This window comes from Numenius arquata, chromosome 1, assembly GCF_964106895.1.
Source record: "Numenius arquata chromosome 1, bNumArq3.hap1.1, whole genome shotgun sequence".
NCBI lineage: Eukaryota > Metazoa > Chordata > Aves > Charadriiformes > Scolopacidae > Numenius > Numenius arquata.
The window spans coordinates 80931265-80954355 of NC_133576.1; the positions used below are offsets into that span (position 1 = coordinate 80931265).

Below are 23091 nucleotides of genomic sequence, written 5' to 3' on the forward strand. Positions count from 1 at the left end.
GAAGTCCACAGGACACAATGAACACCCAGATTTTTCAGTGCAGGCCAGAGCAAAGTCATCACACAACTGCAGCTGTACTGCTTTGTGAACTAGCGTGGGTATCTCTGTATTTTCAGTGCCCAGAACTTACAGTTCAAGCTTTTGTCTGCACAGAACAAGTTCAGTTCTCTCTGACAATACCATAAAAACATTTTTGGACATTAGAACAGAATTTAGGCATGCAAATCCACATCCCACTTTTATGTCCACATACCTTTTTCATCAGTCTAAGAATGTGTCTAGTTAACACATTTATTCTACAGTAACTGCATGCTGAAACTGAAAGAACCACCTCATTCCTCCTCCTCTCCCACTACATTCCCTTCTTCTCCCTCAATCAGATCTGAGATGGGAGCAAACTGAGTGAGCTTATCTAGAAAGCTGCTGCTTTTTTTGTGGGTTAGTTTTCCAGTGGCAGTTATTTATATTACGTTGGGTTTTTTGCTAGCAAGTACCTGAATAATACCATGTCCTTGTGCAAATACTTCTATGTTTTCAGCTTTCACTGCAGTATTTTCTAAAGCTCTTCTGACAGAATGAACAGTGTAATGGATATCATTAGCTTTGAGTCCTGAAATTAAAAAGAAGGGTATTATTGTATACAACAAAAAATGTGAAAGTTACTTTTTCCTCTAAAGCAAAAAATGCTGTATCTAATCTCTGTTACGCTATGCATCTATATTTAACATTGTAGCACATTACCTGACAATACTAATGCAATGCCTCCACATGCATTGGGAGAAGACATGGATGTACCATTCATGAGTTGTGTTCCTCGCAGCGTCCAGTTTGGAACAGAAGCAATAGCACCTCCCGGGGCACTGATACTTACTCCAAGGGCTCCATCAGTGCTAGTGTTAAAACAGAATTGTTGAAAAAAACATTTTTCTCTGCACACTTTATCTTGAAGTTACCTGTACACTTAAATTATTTAACTTTAGGGAACATGTACAAGTATATTACTTCATTAAATCCATTAACCCATTAAACCCAAGAAAAAGCATGCCATTAAGTAGCAATTTAAAATGTCACATTAATCATCAGCTATGCCTCATTTACAATGAAAGTTTTCTAGACTTTCATTCCTTCAATACTCTTCACCAAGTTTCAGTTTAGTTAGCGGAATATCTTCTGGGATTTGAATTAGAAAATGCACACAAATAAACCTACTAAACACTTCAATAAATAAATTAGTATTCTACATAGCCTAACAGTTATTATTTTTAAAGAAAAATAGTAAAAGGGAGAGGAAGACTAGAAGAGATCCAAAATCCAGATCTTTAATTTTGCATGTCACCACTTCACTACCAGGTCAAATTCTGAATTACAATACAGAACTTGAGACAAGGAAAGCAAGGGGAGAAAACAAAAGGAACATCAAGAAGGAAATCAGGAACAGCTGGGTTTAAGCCACCTGTCTTTCTTGCCCAGCTATATTTAAGAACAGAGCAAGTACCTATGGCACAGGTAAAGCAGCATCTAGTTTTCAACTGTATGAGCCAGATATACTCCATCTTCCTTCCTCTGGATAGACAAAAATTGCACCACTTGAATAAGGACAACACTGGGCCTGAACTATTCAGTTCTGTGGAGACCCAGGGTATTTTAGAATCTTTATATCCCACGCTAACAGCTTCGCATGTCTAAAATTTATCTCAAATAAGGCTACTCTCAGTGCGATACTGTAATGTAATATTTGGACATATTTTCTGACAACCCTATATAAGCAACAGGTTCTGTATCATGACACATCTGGCCAAGCAGTGCACAGCATTATCTGCCTGAGAATCTTTATTGCGTACTTGGACAGACTAGACCCTTCCCCAAGTCAGCTCTAGCAAAGCCTTAGGAATGCTCCAGTCACCTGCGTGTTGCACCCTACACAAGGGGAATCCTCCTTTGGCCAGACTCGGGCCTTTCAAGCTGTCATATCCTCATTCTGACTATTTTACAATGCAAAGTGACAAAGCACACAAAATACAGTTTTGACATATACATGGGTGTGTACGTATACCAATATTAATTACAAATCTTTCTTCCTTCATCAGCTGAAGGCAGAAACCACATTTCTCTTTTCCCTTCATGAAACATGACAATTTACACAATAAGGTTCTTGGAACAGTATAGTTGCCTGCAAATATACAAACACCATGACAGCTAACTTTGAAGACCAATGCTAATAAGGAAGCATTTGCTATCTAATAAATAAACCAAGGACCAACCTGAAAAAACCTATGTTTTTTATTTTTCCCTTCAGCTGATACTACTGTAAGCTAAACTACAGTTTACTGTATACTATTACTACTGTATACTACAGTATACAGTAACTCCACAACTCAAAAGAACAATTCCCAAGTTTAAACATGGGCAAGAACTCGAGAAGAGATGCTATTCGTTTCTTTTTCTTCAGGCTACCTCATTACTATCAAATGCTTCTGAGACATGAAATAAAAACTGAAGTTTTCATTGCCCCTAAATTTTCTTTTATAGATCTTTGAGATAGTTTTCTATGAGGTGGGGTAGAAAAGCATTTTTTCTGTCTACACACACTTGCACTGGATGCAAACAAAACTCTTGAGTAAGTTGTGCCATCACAGCAATGTTACTGAAGCCACAACCAATACCACTGCAGTAACAGCAGTGTAGTATGACGTAACAGTAGTTCAATACTAATGGAACAGTTAACTTCACTATGCTAACTTAATGAAATAAATGCTATGAAAAAAAATAAATTTACAGAAAAAGAACAAGTTTCCAAACAGCTTTTTGACAACTTTTATAATCTCTGAATAGGTCTGTGCTCATCAAACACACTTTCCTGAAACACACAGGTTGTGCCGAGGCAATTCAGTGGTCTTCCCCCTCCTCCAGGAGTTCTAGAGCACAACGTAAAAAGGCCTTCCAACAACAGCAGGCTACCTAGGCTCTTCTCATGGGAAGGAAACACTTATTCTGGTATTAATGATGCATTTTCAGATTTTGAATTATATAATCTGAATCCCAAAGTAATGAATTTGTTGTTTTAGTATAACCTACCTAGGCCCTCTGGATGACCAAGTATATTGATTTGCTGGCAGTTTTTCTCTTAAAGAGTATTCAGCAACCATCATGTCAGGCGATACATAGGCACCAACACCTGTAAAAAATATTCAAGCATTTTAGACGTACAACGAATTTTTATTAAAAGCAAAAATTATATACTTCTGTGTTTTAAATTCATTATGAGAAGAATTTTTGCTTGACATTTAAAAATGGAAAAATTTTCCATCTCATTAAATCCAGATATTTTTACAAGGAAGTGTAAAGCAGCATGCTACACAGTAATAATGCTGAGGGTCATACTGTATAATATTAAAATATTATGTAAACTTCAAAGTTCCATTTTTATTCAATTCGAATGGAATGTATTCACCTTCTACACTTCTTTAACAACAGATCACTTATACACGCCTCCACTCTCTCCCGCACCCCTTTGGCTGTGTTGACACTTAAAAATTACACCAACCATACCTCGAAGCAATGTATGTGAATTGGTTCACGTTCACATGGCTCACAGAAACACCACCTGGAGCAGATGGCCACATCCACACAGCTCAAACACAGTAATGAAACAGTTATTACTTCCCTGTATATCAAAGTACTCAGAGCATGTAAATGACTATGTCAAAGCCTGCTGAAGTTGTACCTTTAGAACACAACGCAAGCATGCGCATTGCATCCATCCCATGTACCTATTCTAAAGTGTACGGTCCATTTTCTTTATGGCACAAACACTGTCATGATGGTAGAAAACTACCATACCAATCTGAGAAACCAGTCTGGCAAAGTCCACGTCCATGGTATCTGTGTGCAGTAAGCCACCCTGCCAATTCTATTTTTCTTTATCCTCAAAAACCAAAACCAAACCCTTACCTGGTTCACTCCAGATGGAGCAAGCTACTTTGCATGCAGAATGAACCATCACCCAGTCTCTAGAGTGATACAAGTCAGCTGAATTGCAGATTAACTTTTAGAAAGTAATCGGTGTTAATTCTACTAGCTGTCCTGAAATACTGTCTCTCCAACTTTCAAAGTCTACCTGTTAGTCTCCTTGCATGAAAATTCTGAGATTTAACAGGCATCTTGTGTAATGCAGTAATGCAGCATCAGAGGATTTACATAAAAATTAAGACTAGGGAAATTAACCCCAAATGCTAGACACTTTGATAAACCTCATTCCTTAATCTTTCCCTGATATACCAAACACACACTAGCCCATCAGAAAAACCATTTATTGTGCCAGCGATAGACTCACACAGAAGCAACACTGCAGCTGAAAGAATTCTTCCCCTAGGAGGACTTGTCTAGGGCACGTCATGGAATTACTGTATATCCAAATTTAAAAGCTTCATTTTACTACAAATAGAAATTAGAGTATCTGATGAAGACAGATGATCTAAAACTGGTTCTGACAATTTAGAAAGCATTACAAAACTTTCCAGAAAATTAATTAAAATCCAATTTACTTATATTTTTTACAAGTTGCATTTATCAGCAGCTAATGGTCTGAGTGAAGTGGTCTGCTCAGTTACAGTTAAAAGAGTAATCTTGGAATCTTTAAATAGGTCAGACCACAAAGACTTCTTTTTCAAATTGTATACACAGCCACATCAAAGACCATCCGCCTCGTACCTCTGTTTTCTACATAAGTAAGGTCTTGAATTGTAAGAAGACAACAACCTAAAATTTTATACCTAAGCATACAACAAGTGCCTCCCTCAGAATTAATCTTGTAGCCCAGTAGTCTTAGATATTTTTTTAGATTTAGTTCAGCAATCAACCAGTGATCTCAAACATGTAACACAAGTACAAAACTTAAAAAGACAGAAGCTGAATAATGTATTTTTTTTCTTTTTTTTGAAACAAATTACTTACCTATTACACTAGATGTAGTTCCACCAGGACATCCTACTGTAGAAAGGCAAGGGCCATTATTTCCTGCACTTGAAACATAGATTATATTGTGCTTCCACACGGCTTCATTAATTACTTCACAAATTCTCCTGAGGTAAGAGAAAATAAATGAAGTCATTGAATCAACAATATTGCTTTCTTCCCACAGGGCAAAACTCCCACTTCTAGTAGAATCTCTGTGACCAGTCACAGAACAAGGAATATTATGCAGCCTGCTTCCCACACCTAGCAGAGGCAGTTCCGCTACAGAGGCTGACCACAGAAAATATCTTCTGATTTTAAAAAGGAGTAGCAGTTGCGTAGCAATATTAGGGCTTCAGAAAAACCCCACAGATTATGTTGTGTTCCAACTACAAAAATTCCTTATTATTCTAAAATATTCTTTGTATTATAAATCAGTAGCACTTTCGATAGGTTTACTTAAGTTTTGAAGATAGTTGAAAATTTAAACTGCAACAGTTTAATGTATATGAATCATTTGGGCCTGGACAATTCACTCTTAATGACAGTCCATTTACACAAAGCTCAACAAACATAATTCCACTTCTGTGATACTAAAATACTCCATACGTTACCCAGAGTAGTACTCACCCAGAATTTGGCCAATGTGTTGCCTCTCCATAGCTATAGTTGACAAGATCACATTTGTATTTTATTGCTTCTATCATCTGATAAAGTAAAAATAAAAGCCAAAATACATACTAGTCATAGAATAATAAAAAAACATTTACTTAAACAGATATGCTATAGATCTAATAAAAAGGGATAAATTTATTTTGACTCCATAAAAGAAAATAATTTACTTCAATCAGTTATTTAAGTGGTATTTTCCCAGTGAACAAACAGAATAAAAAAAAAAAACACTCCGTGAACAGTCTTATTTTTGCCATGTTTCAAACTATGAAGTAAGACATTACCCTAAGAGAAAACTGAAGACATTGTTAGTATGGTCTCAAATGTTTGTCCTCAGTAACATCAAATTCTCTTTTCCTCTGCAGTTTTCTTTAATTCCAAACATCATTGTACATCTTCATGTTGCCATAGCAAGATATTCTATGGGCAACAAATTTAATTTCCTATTTTCAAATCATTTTCTTGTGTAAAATTTTTCCCCATCAACTCACCGTATGGAAAAGGCCTTGGGCCTTCCATCATTAAAAAGGAGTATTTTTCCTCACTCTTAAGAAACAGAGTTGAAACAAACTCAGCCACATAAGTAAATACTAGTCTCTATTCTAGATTTATTTAAGATGTAGGTTATCTAAGTAACTATAAAAAGTTACACTCACAACACAGAATAAGGAATCATAAGTCTTGTTTTACATTAAAATATTATTCTTAAGAGATGTTTTAAAACATATTCTGGTTGTTTTTGTGTGGTTTTTTGGTTGGGTTATCTTTCTTTGTTTTGGATTTTCTTGGAGGGGGGGGGTGTTTGATTGTTGGTTTTTTTTTGTTGTTGTTGGAAATATTCTAGAACCATAAAACACGGCCTATGAGTAAGTAAAGCAGAAAGTGTTCCACAATATTCTACAATTAAGTCACACTGCTGAGATTAATAATTTATTCAGTGAAATACCCACAGCTCTTATTAGACCAGTGCCAGTTTCCATTGTACTTAGTCTCGTATCGCCAATCTTGATTGCCAGAATCTGAGCTCCAGGAGCCACACCATTTCGTTCCGGTTCTTCTGGAAAATATCCAGCTGCAATACTAGCCACGTGTGTTCCATGTGCTCCTGAGCAAATGAAAAGTTGTATCACTGTACGTTTAGTGAACTTCATTTATACCAATTTCATAGAATCATAGAATGGTCCAGGCCGGAAGGGACCTCCAAAGGTCATCTAGTCCAACCTCCCCGCAGTCAGCAGGGACACCCCCAACTAGACCAGGTTGCCCAGGGCCTCGTCGAGCTTCACCTTGAATATCTCCAGGGAAGGGGCCTCAACCACCTTCCTGGGCAACCTGTTCCAGTGTTCCACCACCCTCATAGTAAAGAATTTTTTCCTAATATCCAATCTAAATCTTCTCTTCTCCAACTTAAAACCATTGCCCCTCGTCCTGTCACTGCAGGCCTTTGTAAACAGACCCTCCCCAGCCTTCCTGTAGGCCCCCCTCAGGTACTGGAAGGCCGCTATGAGGTCTCCCCGGAGCCTCCTCTTCTTCAGGCTGAGCAACCCCAGCTCCCTCAGCCTGTCCTTGTAGCAGAGGTGTTCCAGCCCCCTGATCGTTTTCGTGGCCCTCCTCTGGACCCGCTCCATCAGGTCCATGTCCTTTCTCTATTGAGGGCTCCAGACCTGCACACAGTACTCCAGGTGAGGTCTCACCAGAGCAGAGTAAAGTGGCAGAGTCACCTCTGGATCTGCTAGCAACACATCTTTTGATGCGGCCCAGGATGTGATTGGCCTTCTGGGCTGCGAGAGCACATTGCCTGCTCATGTCCAGCTTCTCGTCAATCAGCACCCCCAAGTCCCTTTCCTCAGGGCTGCTTTCTAATACCTCATCCCCCAGTCTGTATTGATAACAAGGATTGTTCCGGCCCAGGTGCAGAACTCTACACTTGCTTTTCTTAAACCTCATGCGGTTCACCTGGGCCCAATTTAAAACACTACAGCTCAATTCGTTTTCACTTATTGAGCTATAAGTATATAAATCCGTGGTGAGTAGACTCGAGAGGTGATCGTCCCCCTGTACTTGGCACTGGTGAGGTCCCACCTCGAGTGCTGTGTCCAGTTTTGGGCCCCTTACCACAAAAAAGACATTGAGGTGCTGGAGCGGGTCCAGAGAAGGGCAACAAAGCTGGTGAGGGGTCTGGAGCACAAGTCTTATGAGGAGAGGCTGAGGGAGCTGGGGTTATTTAGCCTGGAGAAAAGGAGGCTGAGGGGAGACCTTATTGCTACAACCTCCTTTCAGGTAGTTGTAGAGAGGCAGGGGTCGGTCTGTCTCTTCTCAGCTTTTTGAGGGGAGAAAGGAGGCAACAGGCAGAGAGAAAGGAAGTATTAATTTCATTCCACTAACAGAAATTACTTAAAAAGCTCAACACTTCCTACTCAAAGTTACGAAAATTATGCCAGGGATGACTGAGATAGTGGGGATTAAGAAAAAAGACCATTAGAACTAGAACTGCATGGAAGTATAAAAAGGAATCTCTCAAAAAAAATTACAATCGATTTAGAAGCCAGAATTGCTTCTGTTGTTCTACTGAGATAGGATAGTTTCATGAGAAATTAAGAGCATTTTTCAAATCAAATACCAGCATAATCACTCAGGATGCTTCCAAAACAAACCATGATTATATAAAGAATATAAAAATATGGGTTCAGAGTGGTTGGAGCTATAGCTACAGTGTTACCTGCCACCACAAAATAGTTTGGATAAACCAAAATAAAGATTGATACCCCTTTTACTCATGTCTTAAGATTCTTAAATTATACAAGCACAAAGGGCAGCAACTAAAAATCAATAACTCTATATTTAATAAACAAAAGAAAAAAAAGGTACTTTCAAAGAAGGTTCTCTCTATTTTAGGCTTTAAGATGCAGGAACATCTTAAAGACTACCTAAGTATATGCACTACGTACACATGCATATGAACACAAAGTTGTTGACAATATTTCAGACAGAAACGCAAGCAAGTTTGGAAATGAGCTGTCATTATAGGTTTAATTCAGCAAATCTTAATGTTGATCTTGATCGCTACAGTAATGAATGCTGTATTAAGACAGCTGTCTTGAGCCATCCCAAGTATCAGAATCAGGACCCAATACAAATTGCTGCTTCTCATGATACCTACTCAGCAGCAAAATTTTCTTAACATTACTTTCATTTACCTCCACTCGTCACAATGGAAAGAAGATTTCCATCATCATATATATTCACAGAATAATTCAACATCTCAGATGTTCCAAAAGATCCATATTCCTGAGCCTCTTTGTAGGTTCTTAGCACCGTACAGCTAGTTAAGTCACCAGTCTCGCTTGTATCTATGCAGGCTCTGTTGATAAAAAACAAAAAAAAAAGGCGATTTTCCAGCTGCTGTAAACTTTTGGTTACCTCCCCTCTCCCAGCAAAGAGTACCGCAAAGACTTCAAGAAGCCTGGTTCTATGTTTATGGTACCTTACTTCTTTAAGTCAGTATTTTTAAATGTGTTTGTTTACATTTAGATCCAGCAACTACAAAGATCTCCAAATAAACTGATTTTCAAATGCTACTAAATTCAAATAAATCTGTCTTTGAAAAGCAAGCATATGGCAATTCAGGCAATTTCTTCAAGGAAGAAATTTTAATAGAGCTAGCTAGTACACAAACATTTGAAGTCTTACCCTCTGTTTTGTATGATGCACATTATCGGTCAAGAAAAGTGCAGTAATATATTCTGAAGTTTGTGCAAAAACTTCTAGTTTGGGGTTTTTTTGTTTTTCCTATCGCCAATTGATACTCAAAGTTATTTTACTCTGCCTCAGAAGAAAATCCCACAAGTTTACACTTATCACGTCATCTTTAACAAGGCTTCATTCTACCCCATCTTCATTTGGGATTTGAACTTTGTCATGAAACTCAAGTGATACAGTAGGATCACTTTAAAGCAAATAATATTTAAGACCTCTATAAAGAGGGTAGACTTAAAATTTAACAGTCTTCAATGCAAGATGCTGTTTTACGTGTAGAACGAGATTTTAGACAAGTTTACGCATTTACCTCCAGGTCTCACCATCATTCCATACTAGACAATCATACACTGGTCCAGGATCACTGTATTTTTTCTCAAAAGAATTCAACAGTTCCACCTGATTTTGAAGTTCTTCCTTTATTAGCTTATTTACCTAATTAGGCAAGAAAAATACAGTTAGAGTATTTCTAAAATTATCACGAGATAGGTAATGCTATATTCCTTTCTGATGCTACACATTTGTTCCATTATTTCATCAAGAATGTAAGATCACCCTAGAAGTCACAAATACCAAGCAGTTCAATAGTCTTCAACAGTGCACTGTTTAATTTTGGCCTGTTATGTACAACTATTTCCAATTTCTTTAACTGTAACATTTAAAGCTCTCATTTTTTTTTTTCCAGATTGTTAAATGACACAGAAGTGACTTGAGGTATATCTGATACTTCGCTGAAATACTACCTAGTTTACGAAATAAAGGATATGTGTAGAAGATTCCAACTTTGAACACAGCAAGGATGACAGCCTCAAAAAAGACCTTATTAAATTAAAAATAAAATTTATGAAAAACATCCTACAAAGTATTTGTAAGTAATACCTGTTTCGTATTTGACAAGTTTAGAAAGTTAACAACACGAAGCAAGTCAAACAACCATCCGTATACAGACTTTTTAAATTAATCAGATACACTGGTAAGTTATCTGCCAAAATAATCACAAGCATTTTTCCTTCACTCACCTAATAAAATATTTTAATCCTCTCAACCAGTAACAAACTATTGCAAACAAAAAAGTTTACAAATTTATTTATACTTATACAAACCTGGGAGGGAGAGCTATGAGCAGCATCAAATTCTTCTTGTTTTCTACAGGCCTCTGCTAGAGCCAGTCTGTGAACAGGATCCCAGAGCTTTTCCTTGCGTTCTTTCTGTAAAATAAAACCAGGTTCCTCAAAATACCGACAAATACATCTGCCAAAGTATGAAGACTACAAAAATAAATTTTAAAATTCTGATTTGAGAAGCAAAAAAGTTCAATACAATACTATAAACATCAGTTGCTACACAGAAAAAAGAAACCAGTATCAGTAACTTCTAGACTTTTGGCCTCAATGGACCATTGTGAGGAGGACCACCAGGCTACCTCCTGTTCTGAAAAATCACAGAAGAAATGGATCATGTCAACACTAAACAAAAATCTGTGAGAGAATAGCTCTCAAGCGCTGGCTAGCAGCCTACGTGGGTTAATAAGTCACATACGGTAGTCTCCTAGAAAAACTTAAGTATCACAACAGTGAAATATGACCATACACCAGAAGCAAAATTTAATTCCTTACCTGAATCCTCTCCTTAAGAGCTTTAGGATAGATATCATAGCCATTTTTTATGCCAATGTGATATTTGCCTGAAGGATTTACCCAGTTTGTTGGAATCTACAGAAAATTATATTCAAAAATAGGTTAACTAATGGTGTCAAAACAAATAATAAATCAATTAATACTGTATAAGAGAGCTTAGCAGAACAGACTTGCAAATATTGCCAATTTAATTCCCTGTCTCCATGACAATAATTACTGTGCTAAGTTTCAACATGACATGGCAATTTCAATCCTGTTCCAGAGGAACCAGTATCAATTCACGTGACACTGCCATTGAATGTCTTTAAGTACCAGTTGCCCCGATACTCTACTTTTAAAACAGCAGTGACTTCACTGGATAGTGGTTGATGGAAATAATAGCACTATAAATGAAAAGGAGCACCCTAGCACAAAGGAATATTATGTCAGAGGTCACGACAAACATCTCAATGTCTAAATTCGTATCTTGCTGCAACTTAGACTCTCCGTACATCAGATCCACTATTCCTAGAAACAACAGCAAAAGAGAGCAACAGATTGACCTTTACAAGCATATTCTGTGCAAAATTCAGAAGAAAGCCGATAGCATGGAGAGATCCAAAGATTTGATATCCCCATATCACCTCATCAATCTAACCAGCCAATCAAGAACATGACAGTAACATCAGCAGTTCTATGTAGCCGAGACCTCTTATAGATCTTATTGTTTCCTTTCTGAAAACCGTACACCATTTCTGTTCTATTCATAGTGAGAACGCAGTGAGCCTACAACTAAGACCTCACAGATCTTTCAGCCTCTAGGACTTTTTACCATGAGCTTAACATGATTCCTCTTGTAGTCTATACAAATGCGGAAAATACTAGCACTTTTAAAGACAGAAACCGCGTCTGATATTTTTAAAGTGTGTTATCATGTCTTCTTCAGTCAACTTCCAAAACTGTGTCAGATACTGATTTGCGCAAAGAATAATTAAATGATTATCAAGGCCCCAACAAAACCCTGTTCACACCCCCATTCAGCTATAGAGAATATTCCATTTAAAGACATATGAAAAGTAAAAGAAATGTCAAGCAATCTGTATGAAGATGAGCAAATGTAGTATTAGTTTTGGATAAAATCTAGCTAAAAGGAATTCAGTTCTGCAGAAATCAAAACAGGTGCTAAATTTGTTGTTAAACAAGAAAGAAAGAAAAAGATGCCCAGTAGTGTCTCTCTACCACCAAATACTCACCTTTAAAGTTCTTCCAGAAAGACCAGTAATTTCCCCATCTTTAGGTTCTACAATGGTACACATAGTTACATCACCACTGCCTGTTGTGTCAATTATATCAATTATCTTGGGTTTCCCATCGGTTGTAATCTGAAAACACGAGCACAGAAAAATTGAAAATGTAGTTATTACTCTCTAGGATACAAACCAGGAAATTTTGCATTTTTGTTAATAAAAATGTCAGCTAACTTTCTTGAGCACCCAACCTTTAACTGAAGGTCATAAAACCAACTTGAAATTAGTCAATTTTTCAATGAACTAACAGCAAGGTGTCATCTTTCTGGTTTACAGAAATTCACTAACTCATTCCTAAAAAGGATTTAGAAAAGAAACAAGTAAACACAATGTATCAATAAAGCACAGAAGCCCCAATTTAAAACCAAGCCCAAATTTGCAAACCCATTTGCTAAAACTATCATTTGTGTTCGAAGATTTGCTGCATTGCTTCTATCTCACCATTCTGGCCAAATTTTACATAACGAGTGCACAACTCTAACAAAATGAAAGGTGCAGAAGTACATGCACTCACAAGCTTAAGTCTCTTAACTGAGCTTAAACCTAAAAGGAACACGAGTTCCTATCAACTTATTTTTCCTGTTTCAAGGATTCTGCTTCAGGTTTTAACCAATCTGAAGCGTTAGGAGCTATGCTTATACACCTAATACTGTATAAGGAGCATTTTTACCAGGAGGAGAAAGAGTTGACTAGCTAAGAAGAGTTCACAAGCATAAACTTAAAGCCTCCTCAAATTAAATGAAAACTAGCCCCGATGGACATCACATTACTTGCAGGCAACTAAACAACATTGAAAAAGAAACCACTAACCTACCTAAAGTTCCTTTCACCTGGAAGAACCTTCTACACAGTTACCAAGAGTGTGATTAAAATTTTTTTTTTTTTTTTTAACATTTAGCAAAAATACTCAACATTATCTTCTTATAATAACATGTTTCATTTAGTAGGCATTGTACGAGTTTATACATCAAATAAACTATAGTCCATATATAGTATCATTTACTCGAAGGGCAATAGGAATTCAGAGGGCTGGAGCACCTCTCCTATGAGGACAGGCTGAGACAGTTGGGGTTGTTCAGCCTGGAGAAGAGAAGGCTCCGGCCAGACCTTATTGCAGCCTTTCGGTACTTGAAGGGGGCTTGTAAGAAAGATAGGGACAAACTTTTTAACCAAGCCTGCAGTGATAGGACAAAGAGTAATAGTTTTAAACTAAAAGAAGGTAGATTCAGACTAGATAGAGGGAAGAAATTTTTTACAATGAGGGTGAGGAAACACTGGAACAAGCTGCCCAGAGAGGTGGCAGATGACCCATCCCTGGGAACATTCAAGGTCAGGTTCAACGGGGCTCTGAGCAACCTGATCCAGTTGAAGATGTCCCGGCTCATTGCAGGAGGGTTGGACTAGATGACCTTTAAAGGTCCTTTCCAACCCAAAACATTCTATGAGTCTATGAATTGGCCATATGCACCTACTTCTACAGTTCTACATTAAAGATTCATTCAAAAAAAGAAAAACAAATCAATAATCTTCCCAACATCTTCTATACACTAACAACACTGAAAGTTAAAAAAGCTTCTTGTTCAGAAAAGCAGCAATATTTGCTGTTTTCTACCATTTAAATATTTGGTATTGTGCCTTTATTCTTCATCAATAATTTTGATGCTAGAAAACATATATGGTAGGTAGTTTTGCTCAAATCATGCTCTGGAATTGTGAATTCAGCTGCTGGAAGCTTTCAACATGATCAAGCTGTTTTACAAAAGTCATGCTGTTGCTGCCAAAAAGACAACAAGGGTCAAGTTTTTTATTACTCCTCAACAAACAAGGATAAATACTTCCAAGGTCTCAGATTCTCACGGTTTAAAAAGAAACTAGCCAGAACCCAACTACTCCCCCCTCAACGCAAAAAATCTCAACAAAAAACCTCCCCCAAACAAGCAGAAAAATAACAAGCAACCTCCCCCCCAGATAAAAACAGGTTTAAACAGCTGAAAAAAACCCAAAAGCAAATCCACTGCGACCATAAAAAGGACACTAGTTTCATTTCCCAGAAGGTAACAAATACTGCTTTAGAAGAGGGTTGCTAAGGAAGAACTCCCATTGCAGAAACCAAGACTGTTACTCTGATCACAGGAATTCACGTTCAGTTAAGAAAATTGTTAAACCACATTAACCTGGTAAAACATCTACAGAAAAACAGTTACACTGTAGTGAAAATTTACTTGGAAAACACAGTGGGGAGGCACTCAAACTATATAATTTTCTATTGTTTTTAATTAATGCCTTCAAATGCTAGTCTCCACTCACACAAAAGTCAAGAGCTGCTCCACTAATAAAACAACTGCAAGCCAAACCTGAGATTGTCAGAATCGGACATTTTTTCAATGTGCCTCTAATCAAAGCAAATTATCCAGTGATCAAAGCACAAGAAAACAAGAACGAAAATGGAATCCACGGTGACTTGTTTGAAGTAGACAAGTTATACTGCAACAGGTGGCCAGAACACAGATTTATGCCATAGTGAGCTTGGGTAGTTTTAAAAGTTGTTTCCTAGCCAGGAAGACAATGTGCAACCCCTACACTATACGGCGCTCTGCCTCCTGGCTGAATAGCCAGTCCATACGTGCATGTGAATTTGTACAATAAGAATCAACAAATTGGAGTCTTTCAGCCAGACATAAGAAACTCAGAGTTTCAGGTGGAAAGGTCCAAGGTTCAATTCCTAATGGCAACGATCCAGACAGGTTCACGGTCATTTAGTGCAAGTAACTGATATGGCTTCTTCTGCTGACATGAACCGCTGTTTGGCACACTGCCCACCAGTAGTAATGCTACAGTGAAACTCAGTTCAACTGGGTTTTCCTTTTCAAGTCTCGTAATTCTGAGGAAAGAAGATAATCATAACAAAAAAAAAAATAATCAAGTGAACTTGATCAATTCTTGTGTGAACAGAAGTAGTAATTAATTTATTATGGACAGAAGGTACATTTTAGTATCTTTCACATTAAAATGCAAAAATTTATACAATTAAAAATATTTTGTAGTTTATTTATAGCAAAATCCTATCTTTAATATCATGGTTTGCCTACAACCACTTGAAAAAATAGTCTACTAGTTTATAATTGAAAGTTTTTTTGTTTATACATTTTAGTTTGAAAAAACATACTTTCATGTTAGCTCTGACTTTGTAAAACAAATAAATTAGTAAATTGAGCACATTAAAAATAATCTACCCATAATCTTGGCATCTCATCGATAAAATAGAAGAGCACCAGTATCTGTGACAATCCCAAATTAAAAGGCAAAGCCAGATGCATTTGAGTGTTTTTTTGTCAGACTAATACAATGTTACTGATTCCAAGTGACAGCTACTGCAGCAACAAGAGATGAACAAGTTCTTCAGCACTTGGGTCACAGGACAGCTGATCATCATCAAAAATAAAATAATTTTCAAGCTTTTTTCTTTTAAACTCAGTGCTGAAAAGCAAGTCAAACTGAACTAGCTGCTACTACTAAGAAGGTCTTCTCATAAAAGTACAAGCTAATTTTAGTAAATAATACTTCCAACAAGCACTTCATAAAATAAGCAAAATTGTAAGAAGCAGACGAACTGACTTATCTATCCTAAAACGTAACAAGAAGTGACAAGAGCAACAGGGAAAGGACAGGGTGGGGTTGAATAAAGACTGTACACACACAACCACAATGCTCCATTAAACACACCTTACCTGCCCACCTAAAATTTCATCAGTCACTGTGCCTTAATGAGGAATTACAAGCTATGATTCAGCAGATAACAAAAGGAAAACAATTCGGCCAAGAGGGGAAAAAAACTAGCATGAAAGAAGCAAAAAACCTGAACTTTACAGTTGGCATCAACAACTCAAGTGTAAAGCAATAGCAAAGAAGATGAAAAGAGTTCTCTAGAGGGCACTGGCTACAAAAGATTCAGAAAGAAAACAAAGTACATACAAGTTAGATTAACATTCTGTGTGGCAAAGCAAGCCAACCAATAGAAAAACAAAATCAATGCAAGAAGGTTTGTTAAGCCCGGTAACTATTCCCTCTATTGCAGCAAGTGTCCAGGGAAGACTGTAAACAAAATGGTACTTCCTTGTTATGCTCTGTCCCCGAATCTTTTTGTCCCTCAGCATGCAATCATATGCCATACTTTTAGGGTATCGGTGTTTACAAACCCAAGTATAAAATCAACAAGCAAAGGAATCCTACCCAGGAATGAGACACTAGGGAGCAGCAAAACATGACCTGTTTTGTTTTGAATTAAACCCCCACTGTATTCAAAACGGTAGCTCATTTTGGCCTGTAATGATTCTTGACATTAACTTGAACTCAAAGTTCTAATACCCATTAACCTTGTTACATTTAATGCCTTCTCTTCCCTCTAAGCAACTGATTCAATTCTTATAGTTCTAACTCCATGCCAGGCCAAGGACTGACAATAAGACTGACAGTAAGAAAAAGCAGCAGCAGAGAAGACAGGGGCATTAAAAAAATATGAATATATATATCTCCCAAGGCTATAAACTACTTGTCACAGTACAGCCATGCTGTCTCGCTGTCTGTGCCCAGGACACTGTCTCATTCCGTGGAGGCAAAATGTAAACTGCCCAACACTCCACAGAGCGAGGACATCCTCTTGCTGAAAAAATACTCATAAAGTTATTGTACAGACTGTGTGCTGCCTACGTCTCCTTTATAATTCCCTGCATCCTGTGCAATAAGCCTCCCTGCTCTGTAGTTTAGCAAGTAGACTAAGTCAGGTGTATTAAGTGGGCAGTGTGGAAAGAGCACACAGCTTCTCTACGTGTTTCTCTAACAAACTCGCTCTCGCCCACCGGAAGACGAATTCCACACATGACCCCCACCACAGTTCTCTACAAATCTTTTACTTCACTACCTGAAATTTTATCCTCCACACAGAGAAAACAGGTTGAAAAAAACTGGTACAGTCAATACCAAGATCATGTGGGTTCATAAGTATCCCTTATGAGCCTCGGGTTACCTATCTCAGAACAAAGCTTACCTCAACTGCACATAAACTCTTTTTTTGTTGTTGTTGACCACTCCTCATAATCTCTAGAGATTTAGGGTTTTTGCTTTCATATGTGAAACTTCAGAGCTGTTGAGGGATATTCATTGTTTACTGTAAACCAGTACGGTTTAATTACAATAAATTACTTAGGATTACAATATGGTGTGATTTATGCTGTTTGCTTAGCTTTATTTAGCATGAGTTGCTGAAGCTTTTAGGCCACAAGAGAGTTATTCTTCTTCATAACTGGTACAGCGCTGAGTTCAGTCTTTTAGTACAGGAAAGTGTTTTGGTGTCACACTGATGTTTCAGCAGTGTTACTCCCAAGTCTGGGACTCTTCAGTTCTCCACGTTCTGCCAGTGAGTGCAGGTACACAAGGAGTGTAAACCAGAAGATAAGGAGGCTCCAACCCTCGGTTGAAAATGCAAATGAGAGAGGAGCCTGCCTGCCTAGACACAGAAAAAGCATCCAGTAAGATGTCAGAAGACCCCAGACCAAAAATCACCATTGGACTAAAAGACATGTGGACAGCACGTGAAGAGCACGTGAGGGGCGGGTATATAGATCACAAGGGTATAATTGCCCAGGGATTTCTTTATTCAAGATCCCTCTCCTTGGAGGCACCCAGCCTGGGCTGTTTTTGCTACTCAACCTTTCAATTAAATTAAATATTTTAGAAAACCCAAGGCCTGAGACTCTGCTGTGGGAAACCTAAGGCTAAGCCTGAAGGAGGAGGAAGTGCACCCAAGAGTAAGTGTGTGTATGTGCGTGTGTGCACGACACCATAAATAGCGTGAGAATGCTCAAGCATCGGCTCTTCCTTTAACAGAACTACGCACACTCCATTTATATTCACATGTCCCAAACTGTCTTTTACTACTTTCTGGTCTGCCCATGGTATTACCTTGTTTGCTTTTTGGCTAGCTTTCTTTAAGCTTTCCAATCACTATTCCACTTACCAATAACTTTTATGCCAAAATCACTAGTTTCATTCCAACTTAAATCAATCAAAGTTACAGCTGCCCAGCCCCTCCTTCCAGCCTACCTGTCCTCTTCCCTCATGCTTTCACTTACCTGAACCCTATACGGGGTCATTTCAGAACACCGAACTTAAGACCTGCCAGGGATAGGTCCCTGAACTGGGTCACATACGAGTAAAACCTGTGCCAAAGAAAGGGTAGAAACCAACACAGATCCTGCTTAGTTAAAAAAAAAAAAATAATAAAGGATGCAGTGTCCAAGCGAGTTGCATACTCTGATTCATTTCTCAAGGCTTCCTTTGCCACATCTCAGAGAAAACATGTTGACAAGAAATTGGAAGCAGCAATGACAAAAAAGGCCACATACAAACACACACAATAAAGAAGTGTTAAGAGACAAGAGTTAAAAGCAATGAAGTGCTGAGAAATGCCAAAATTACAATCACATGCAGAAATCTACAAAACTGAGATCAAGATTATAATGGCAATCACTGCATGATCTGAGCAACAAAGCTACCAGATCCAAAAAAAGCTGGCAGAGCCAAATTTGATACAGATTGTTATTGCAATACAACACAAGAAAAAACACACTGAGGAAGAGAGGTATGCAAATTTTGCCAGAAATACACTTTTCATGTAAAAGATCTAACTGGCTGTTCGTAGCCTCTAGCTATCGACTGTTGAAGCAACGCTAAGGCTGAATAAAACCACAAAGTATTCTTTATAACGAGTTCTACGTGGAAAGAGGCAGCCAGGGGAAGCCAAAACGCCTGTAAATGGCTTAAAAGGAGGATCCTTACACCAACACCCGAGGTGACCGGTGCGGAGCCTCCCTGTACAGGGCTCCCCCCGCCCTCCCGTACCACGGCCCGCGCGAAGGGACGCTTAGCGGGAACCGCAAGCAAACAAACAAACAAACAAACAAACAAGTCCTCAGGACAGGGTCCCCTTCAGGGGCCTCCCCTGCTCCCGCCGACGCCCCGGGCCGCCCAGGGGCCGCGGCCGCTCCCAGACAAACGCCCTGGCCATACACTCCTCCCCGTCCCCCCATGTGGAGGGCCGCCCGCCACAACGCCGCTGGGTCTGCCCAGCAGGGCCCAGGTGCTCCCCCCACCGCCCTCTGAGGGCCCGCCCGCCGCCGAGGGCTCCCCGCGGCCGTGACTCAGGGCCGCCACCGCCCGTTACCTGCATGCCCGGCGCTCCGGGGTCTACACCGGTATCCAGCACGGCCAGCAGCACCCCCCGCCCGTCGAAGTCGGGGAAGCGGGCGAGGAAAGCGGCGGCGCCGGTCTCCTTCTTGGGCAGGAGGCCGTGGAAGGGGAACGGCTCCTCTACGGCGGCCGCCATAGTGGAGGCGGGGGGGACGACAACTCAGGAACGGGGCCGCGCGAGAATAGAGCGCGGACGGCGAAGGGGGGGCAGCACGGGGGAGGGAGAGGGTTAGGGATGAGCGTGGCCGAAGGGAGGCGCATGCGCCATACAACCCCACCAACCCGCGGGGCGAAACCGACCAATACGGAGGGAGCTGGCGGGGCCCGCGGTGGCGGCAGCCAATGGGAGGCGCGATGTGCCGTACGCGCTGGGACCCGGGACGGCCGCGGTAGCAGGCGGCCACGTACGGCGGCGGCTAGGGGAGCCGCCCGGGAGGGGTGGGTGTCGCCGGCCCGGGGCACCTTCGGGCCCAGCTTGTCGGTGGGCGGGAGGGCTGCAGCTTCCTCGGGGGGTCGGTGCTGCCTGCTCGGGGGGTCTGTGCTGCCCGGCTTCGGCGGTGGCGGGTGGCCTCTATCCCTCCCTCCCTCCTTCCCTCAGGTACCGCTGAGGGGAGGTGCCAGTCCTGCAGCGCGGGCGGGGCGCGAAATCCCCCGAATCGGAAACAGAACGGATGTGCAAACATTTGCTTCTGGTTATTACTTTTTTTTTTTTTTTTTTTTTTTAGATTTATTGTTTTGCTGATTCATTGTCCGGGATAAAAACACCTTCGGCGGTTGCACAGTGCCTGCAGGAGCGCTGCCGTCTCCCTTACTGGGGTTGACGCGCCTTTTGTGGTGTGTTGCACGGCAGTGTGATGGCTGTGCAGCTGCTTAGCAGAGAGGAGAGCTATAAAGACTGTCTAAAAGGCTGAGGCCAGCTCCAGATAAAATTTTTGGTGAAGTAGTTAAGGGAAAAAGTCAACTTTGATGAGAGTTTTTAAAGTTGGTGTCTAGCCTTCATGGTCACATAATAGCTTGCAGACTGAACTGTTGAGTATCTGAAACCAAATACACAGAGAACTGCTTTTAAAAAGATGTCTTATTTGTACAGTCTGACGTGTGCCTTCATAGCCATTTTAACCAGCAGTAAGGGCACAAACTGGCTGGTTACTTGGGTATCACTTCTCTTTCTGCAGGCAAGTTTCTGTTCAGAGGGTTACATTGGGGTGAAAAAGGTGAAATTTGTCTGGATGCATTAACATGTTTACTGTAAAGCAAAGGGGATTTTGACTTCTGAGAAATTTTCTGTTTGTGTAATTTTTTTGTTTCATGGGTCTGATGAAACTATTACTGAATCTGCATTAATCTTCATTGAACTACAACTGGCATTTGCTCGCTCTTAGCAGAAATGGGGGGGGGAGGGGGTTAGCTAGCAAATAGTGGTGCATTATGCACTTTCCCCATTTTGTGGGCTGCCATCGGCAATGTCTTCCAGCTCATCAATGGATTTAGAGATCTACAGAATTTTTATGCAAGTAAAGTACTAATATAAACCTGAAGAGCACTGCCTTAAAAATAGGTATTATAAAAAAAAAAAAAGGCAAAGCTGTACCATATGTACTTACTGTGTAACTCAATCTGCTTCCGTCTTTGGCTTTCAATCATAAGTCAAAATTTTACATTTTGTTGACTAGATACCATGTGCTTGACTTTCGTAGAATACTGCTGGTGTCGGACAGCCATATTCAGATTTTTTAGAATTATATTAAACCTTAACTGACCTGGCATCAGGGGAGAGAATTATTCTTACAAGGTGGTTATTCACTTGTTTAATTCGCTGCCCATTTGAGTGTATTTTTCCTTCTGTGTATCATTGCTAATGCATCTCAAGGGGAGATGCTTCTATTTCTGCCAGCACATTCAGATCAACGGAAGTCTAATGTATCCTATTCCTACTATATTTTGAGACATTAAACTACATCAGATTCTCAAAAAGCTTCATATCCCATTCAGTAAACAAGCTGTATGTTACAGTTTGAAACCCTAAAAATTTCTGCTCTGTTCTGTTCCCTTCGTCTTAAGAGTTATACCGCAAACAACTCACCTAATTAGCAGCTACATTAATTGTACTGATATTTACAACTCAGTGATGTGCACTGCCAAGTAGCAGGGCAGGTTCTGCAGGAAAAATCAGGATTTGAGGAAGGTGTGCCAAACATCTTTTAACAGACTTTAAAGCAATACTGTGCGAGAAGAAAGAAAACCTAATTTCGGTTACAGTCTTTAAAGCACAACCATGTCATATTAATTATAGAATCACAGAATGGTTAGAGTTGGAAGGGACCTTAAAGATCATCAAGTTCCAACCCCCCTGCCATGGACACCTCCCACTAGAGCAGGTTGCTCAAAGCCCCATCCAGCCTGGCCTTGAACGCTTCCAGGGATGGGCCATCCACAACTTCCCTGGGCAACCTGTTCCAGTGCCTCACCACCCTCACAGTAAAGAATTTCCTCCTAATATCTAATCTAAATCTCCCCTCTGCCAATTTAAAACCGTTACCCCTTGTCCTGTCACTACACTTCCTGACAAAGAGTCCCTCTCCGGCTCTCCTGTAGGCTCCCTTCAGATATTGGAAGGCTTCTGTGAGGTCTCCCCGGAGCCTTCTCTTCTCCAGGCTGAACAACCCCAGCTCTCTCAGCCTGTCTTCATAGGGGAGGTGCTCCATCCCTCTGATCATCTTCGTGGCCCTCTGCTGGACCCGTTCCAACAGGTCCATGTCCTTCCTATATTGAGGACTCCAGAGCTGGACACAGTACTCCAGGTGGTGTCTCATGAGAGCAGAGTTGTTATTTATGGGTACAATTGCTGTGGTAGGACACGGTTAAGGTGTGTCTGATTTTTGGAATTTTACATTTAATTTTGAGCTCCTTGGGTTTCTTATGTTTGGTTTACTGATAGAACTTGTTTCTGAATAGTAATAAATAGAGCTTTGTTTTTCTATGAGTAATACTGTTGCTGTTCCACAAAAGTAAAGGCAAAAGTAGAGCTGCCATGTTGAAAACTCAGAAGAAGAGTTTGTTCCTGAGACCATATGGTTCGGTCATTACGGTAATGATTGAGCCTCTCTCGGGATCTAAGTTTGTGCAGCGGTTCATCTGGCTTTGCTGTGTTAAATAGATTCACATCTCCATATTAGGAACCATTTCAGCTGTTTGTATCCAACTCCGGGGACTGAGCCAAAGTGAAAGAGTAAGTGGCGGCTGCCACGTCCCAGGACTTGGCTTTTCCAAGGTGCACATGATTTGCAGGTCCCTTTGAAAGCGGTGAAAACCGGGGCTGCTCAGTTCTCCTAACGATTATTCCTCCACTGTTAAGTACACTTTAGGCCTGGCAACATCTAAATGTCTACAGGGGGCTACATTTCCTTGGGCATGTGTGATGCTCCATCTGGATTCAGCTTGAAATATTCCCCATACAGATGCGCTTCCAGGTCTGCTTCTGAGAACCAGCAAAGCTGCTTCTATTGGTGGCCCTGAGCAATTCCCCACCTCGCTCCTGTATT

The 23091-nt window shown here is 40.1% G+C and overlaps 1 protein-coding gene across 2 annotated transcripts in view; it reads right to left on the bottom strand.

Moving 5' to 3' along the window:
• The window catches only part of TPP2 (tripeptidyl peptidase 2), a 56853-nt gene extending 37028 nt beyond the window's left edge, over nt 1–19825 (bottom strand). The window contains exons 1-12 of one of the 2 annotated variants that reach the window (XM_074159502.1): nt 19524–19825; nt 12251–12379; nt 10998–11093; nt 10485–10589; nt 9692–9816; nt 8823–8986; nt 6576–6730; nt 5584–5660; nt 4954–5081; nt 3076–3175; nt 742–890; nt 495–610 (exon numbers count right to left, since the gene is read on the bottom strand). In XM_074159502.1, the coding sequence (XP_074015603.1) occupies nt 495–610; nt 742–890; nt 3076–3175; nt 4954–5081; nt 5584–5660; nt 6576–6730; nt 8823–8986; nt 9692–9816; nt 10485–10589; nt 10998–11093; nt 12251–12379; nt 19524–19685 (1506 nt within the window). In that variant the 5' untranslated portion in view covers nt 19686–19825. The remainder of the gene's footprint in view (nt 1–494; nt 611–741; nt 891–3075; nt 3176–4953; nt 5082–5583; nt 5661–6575; nt 6731–8822; nt 8987–9691; nt 9817–10484; nt 10590–10997; nt 11094–12250; nt 12380–19523) is intronic. The other variant, XM_074159493.1, reaches the window with a different exon arrangement.
• Nucleotides 19826–23091: the final 3266 nt, after the last annotated feature.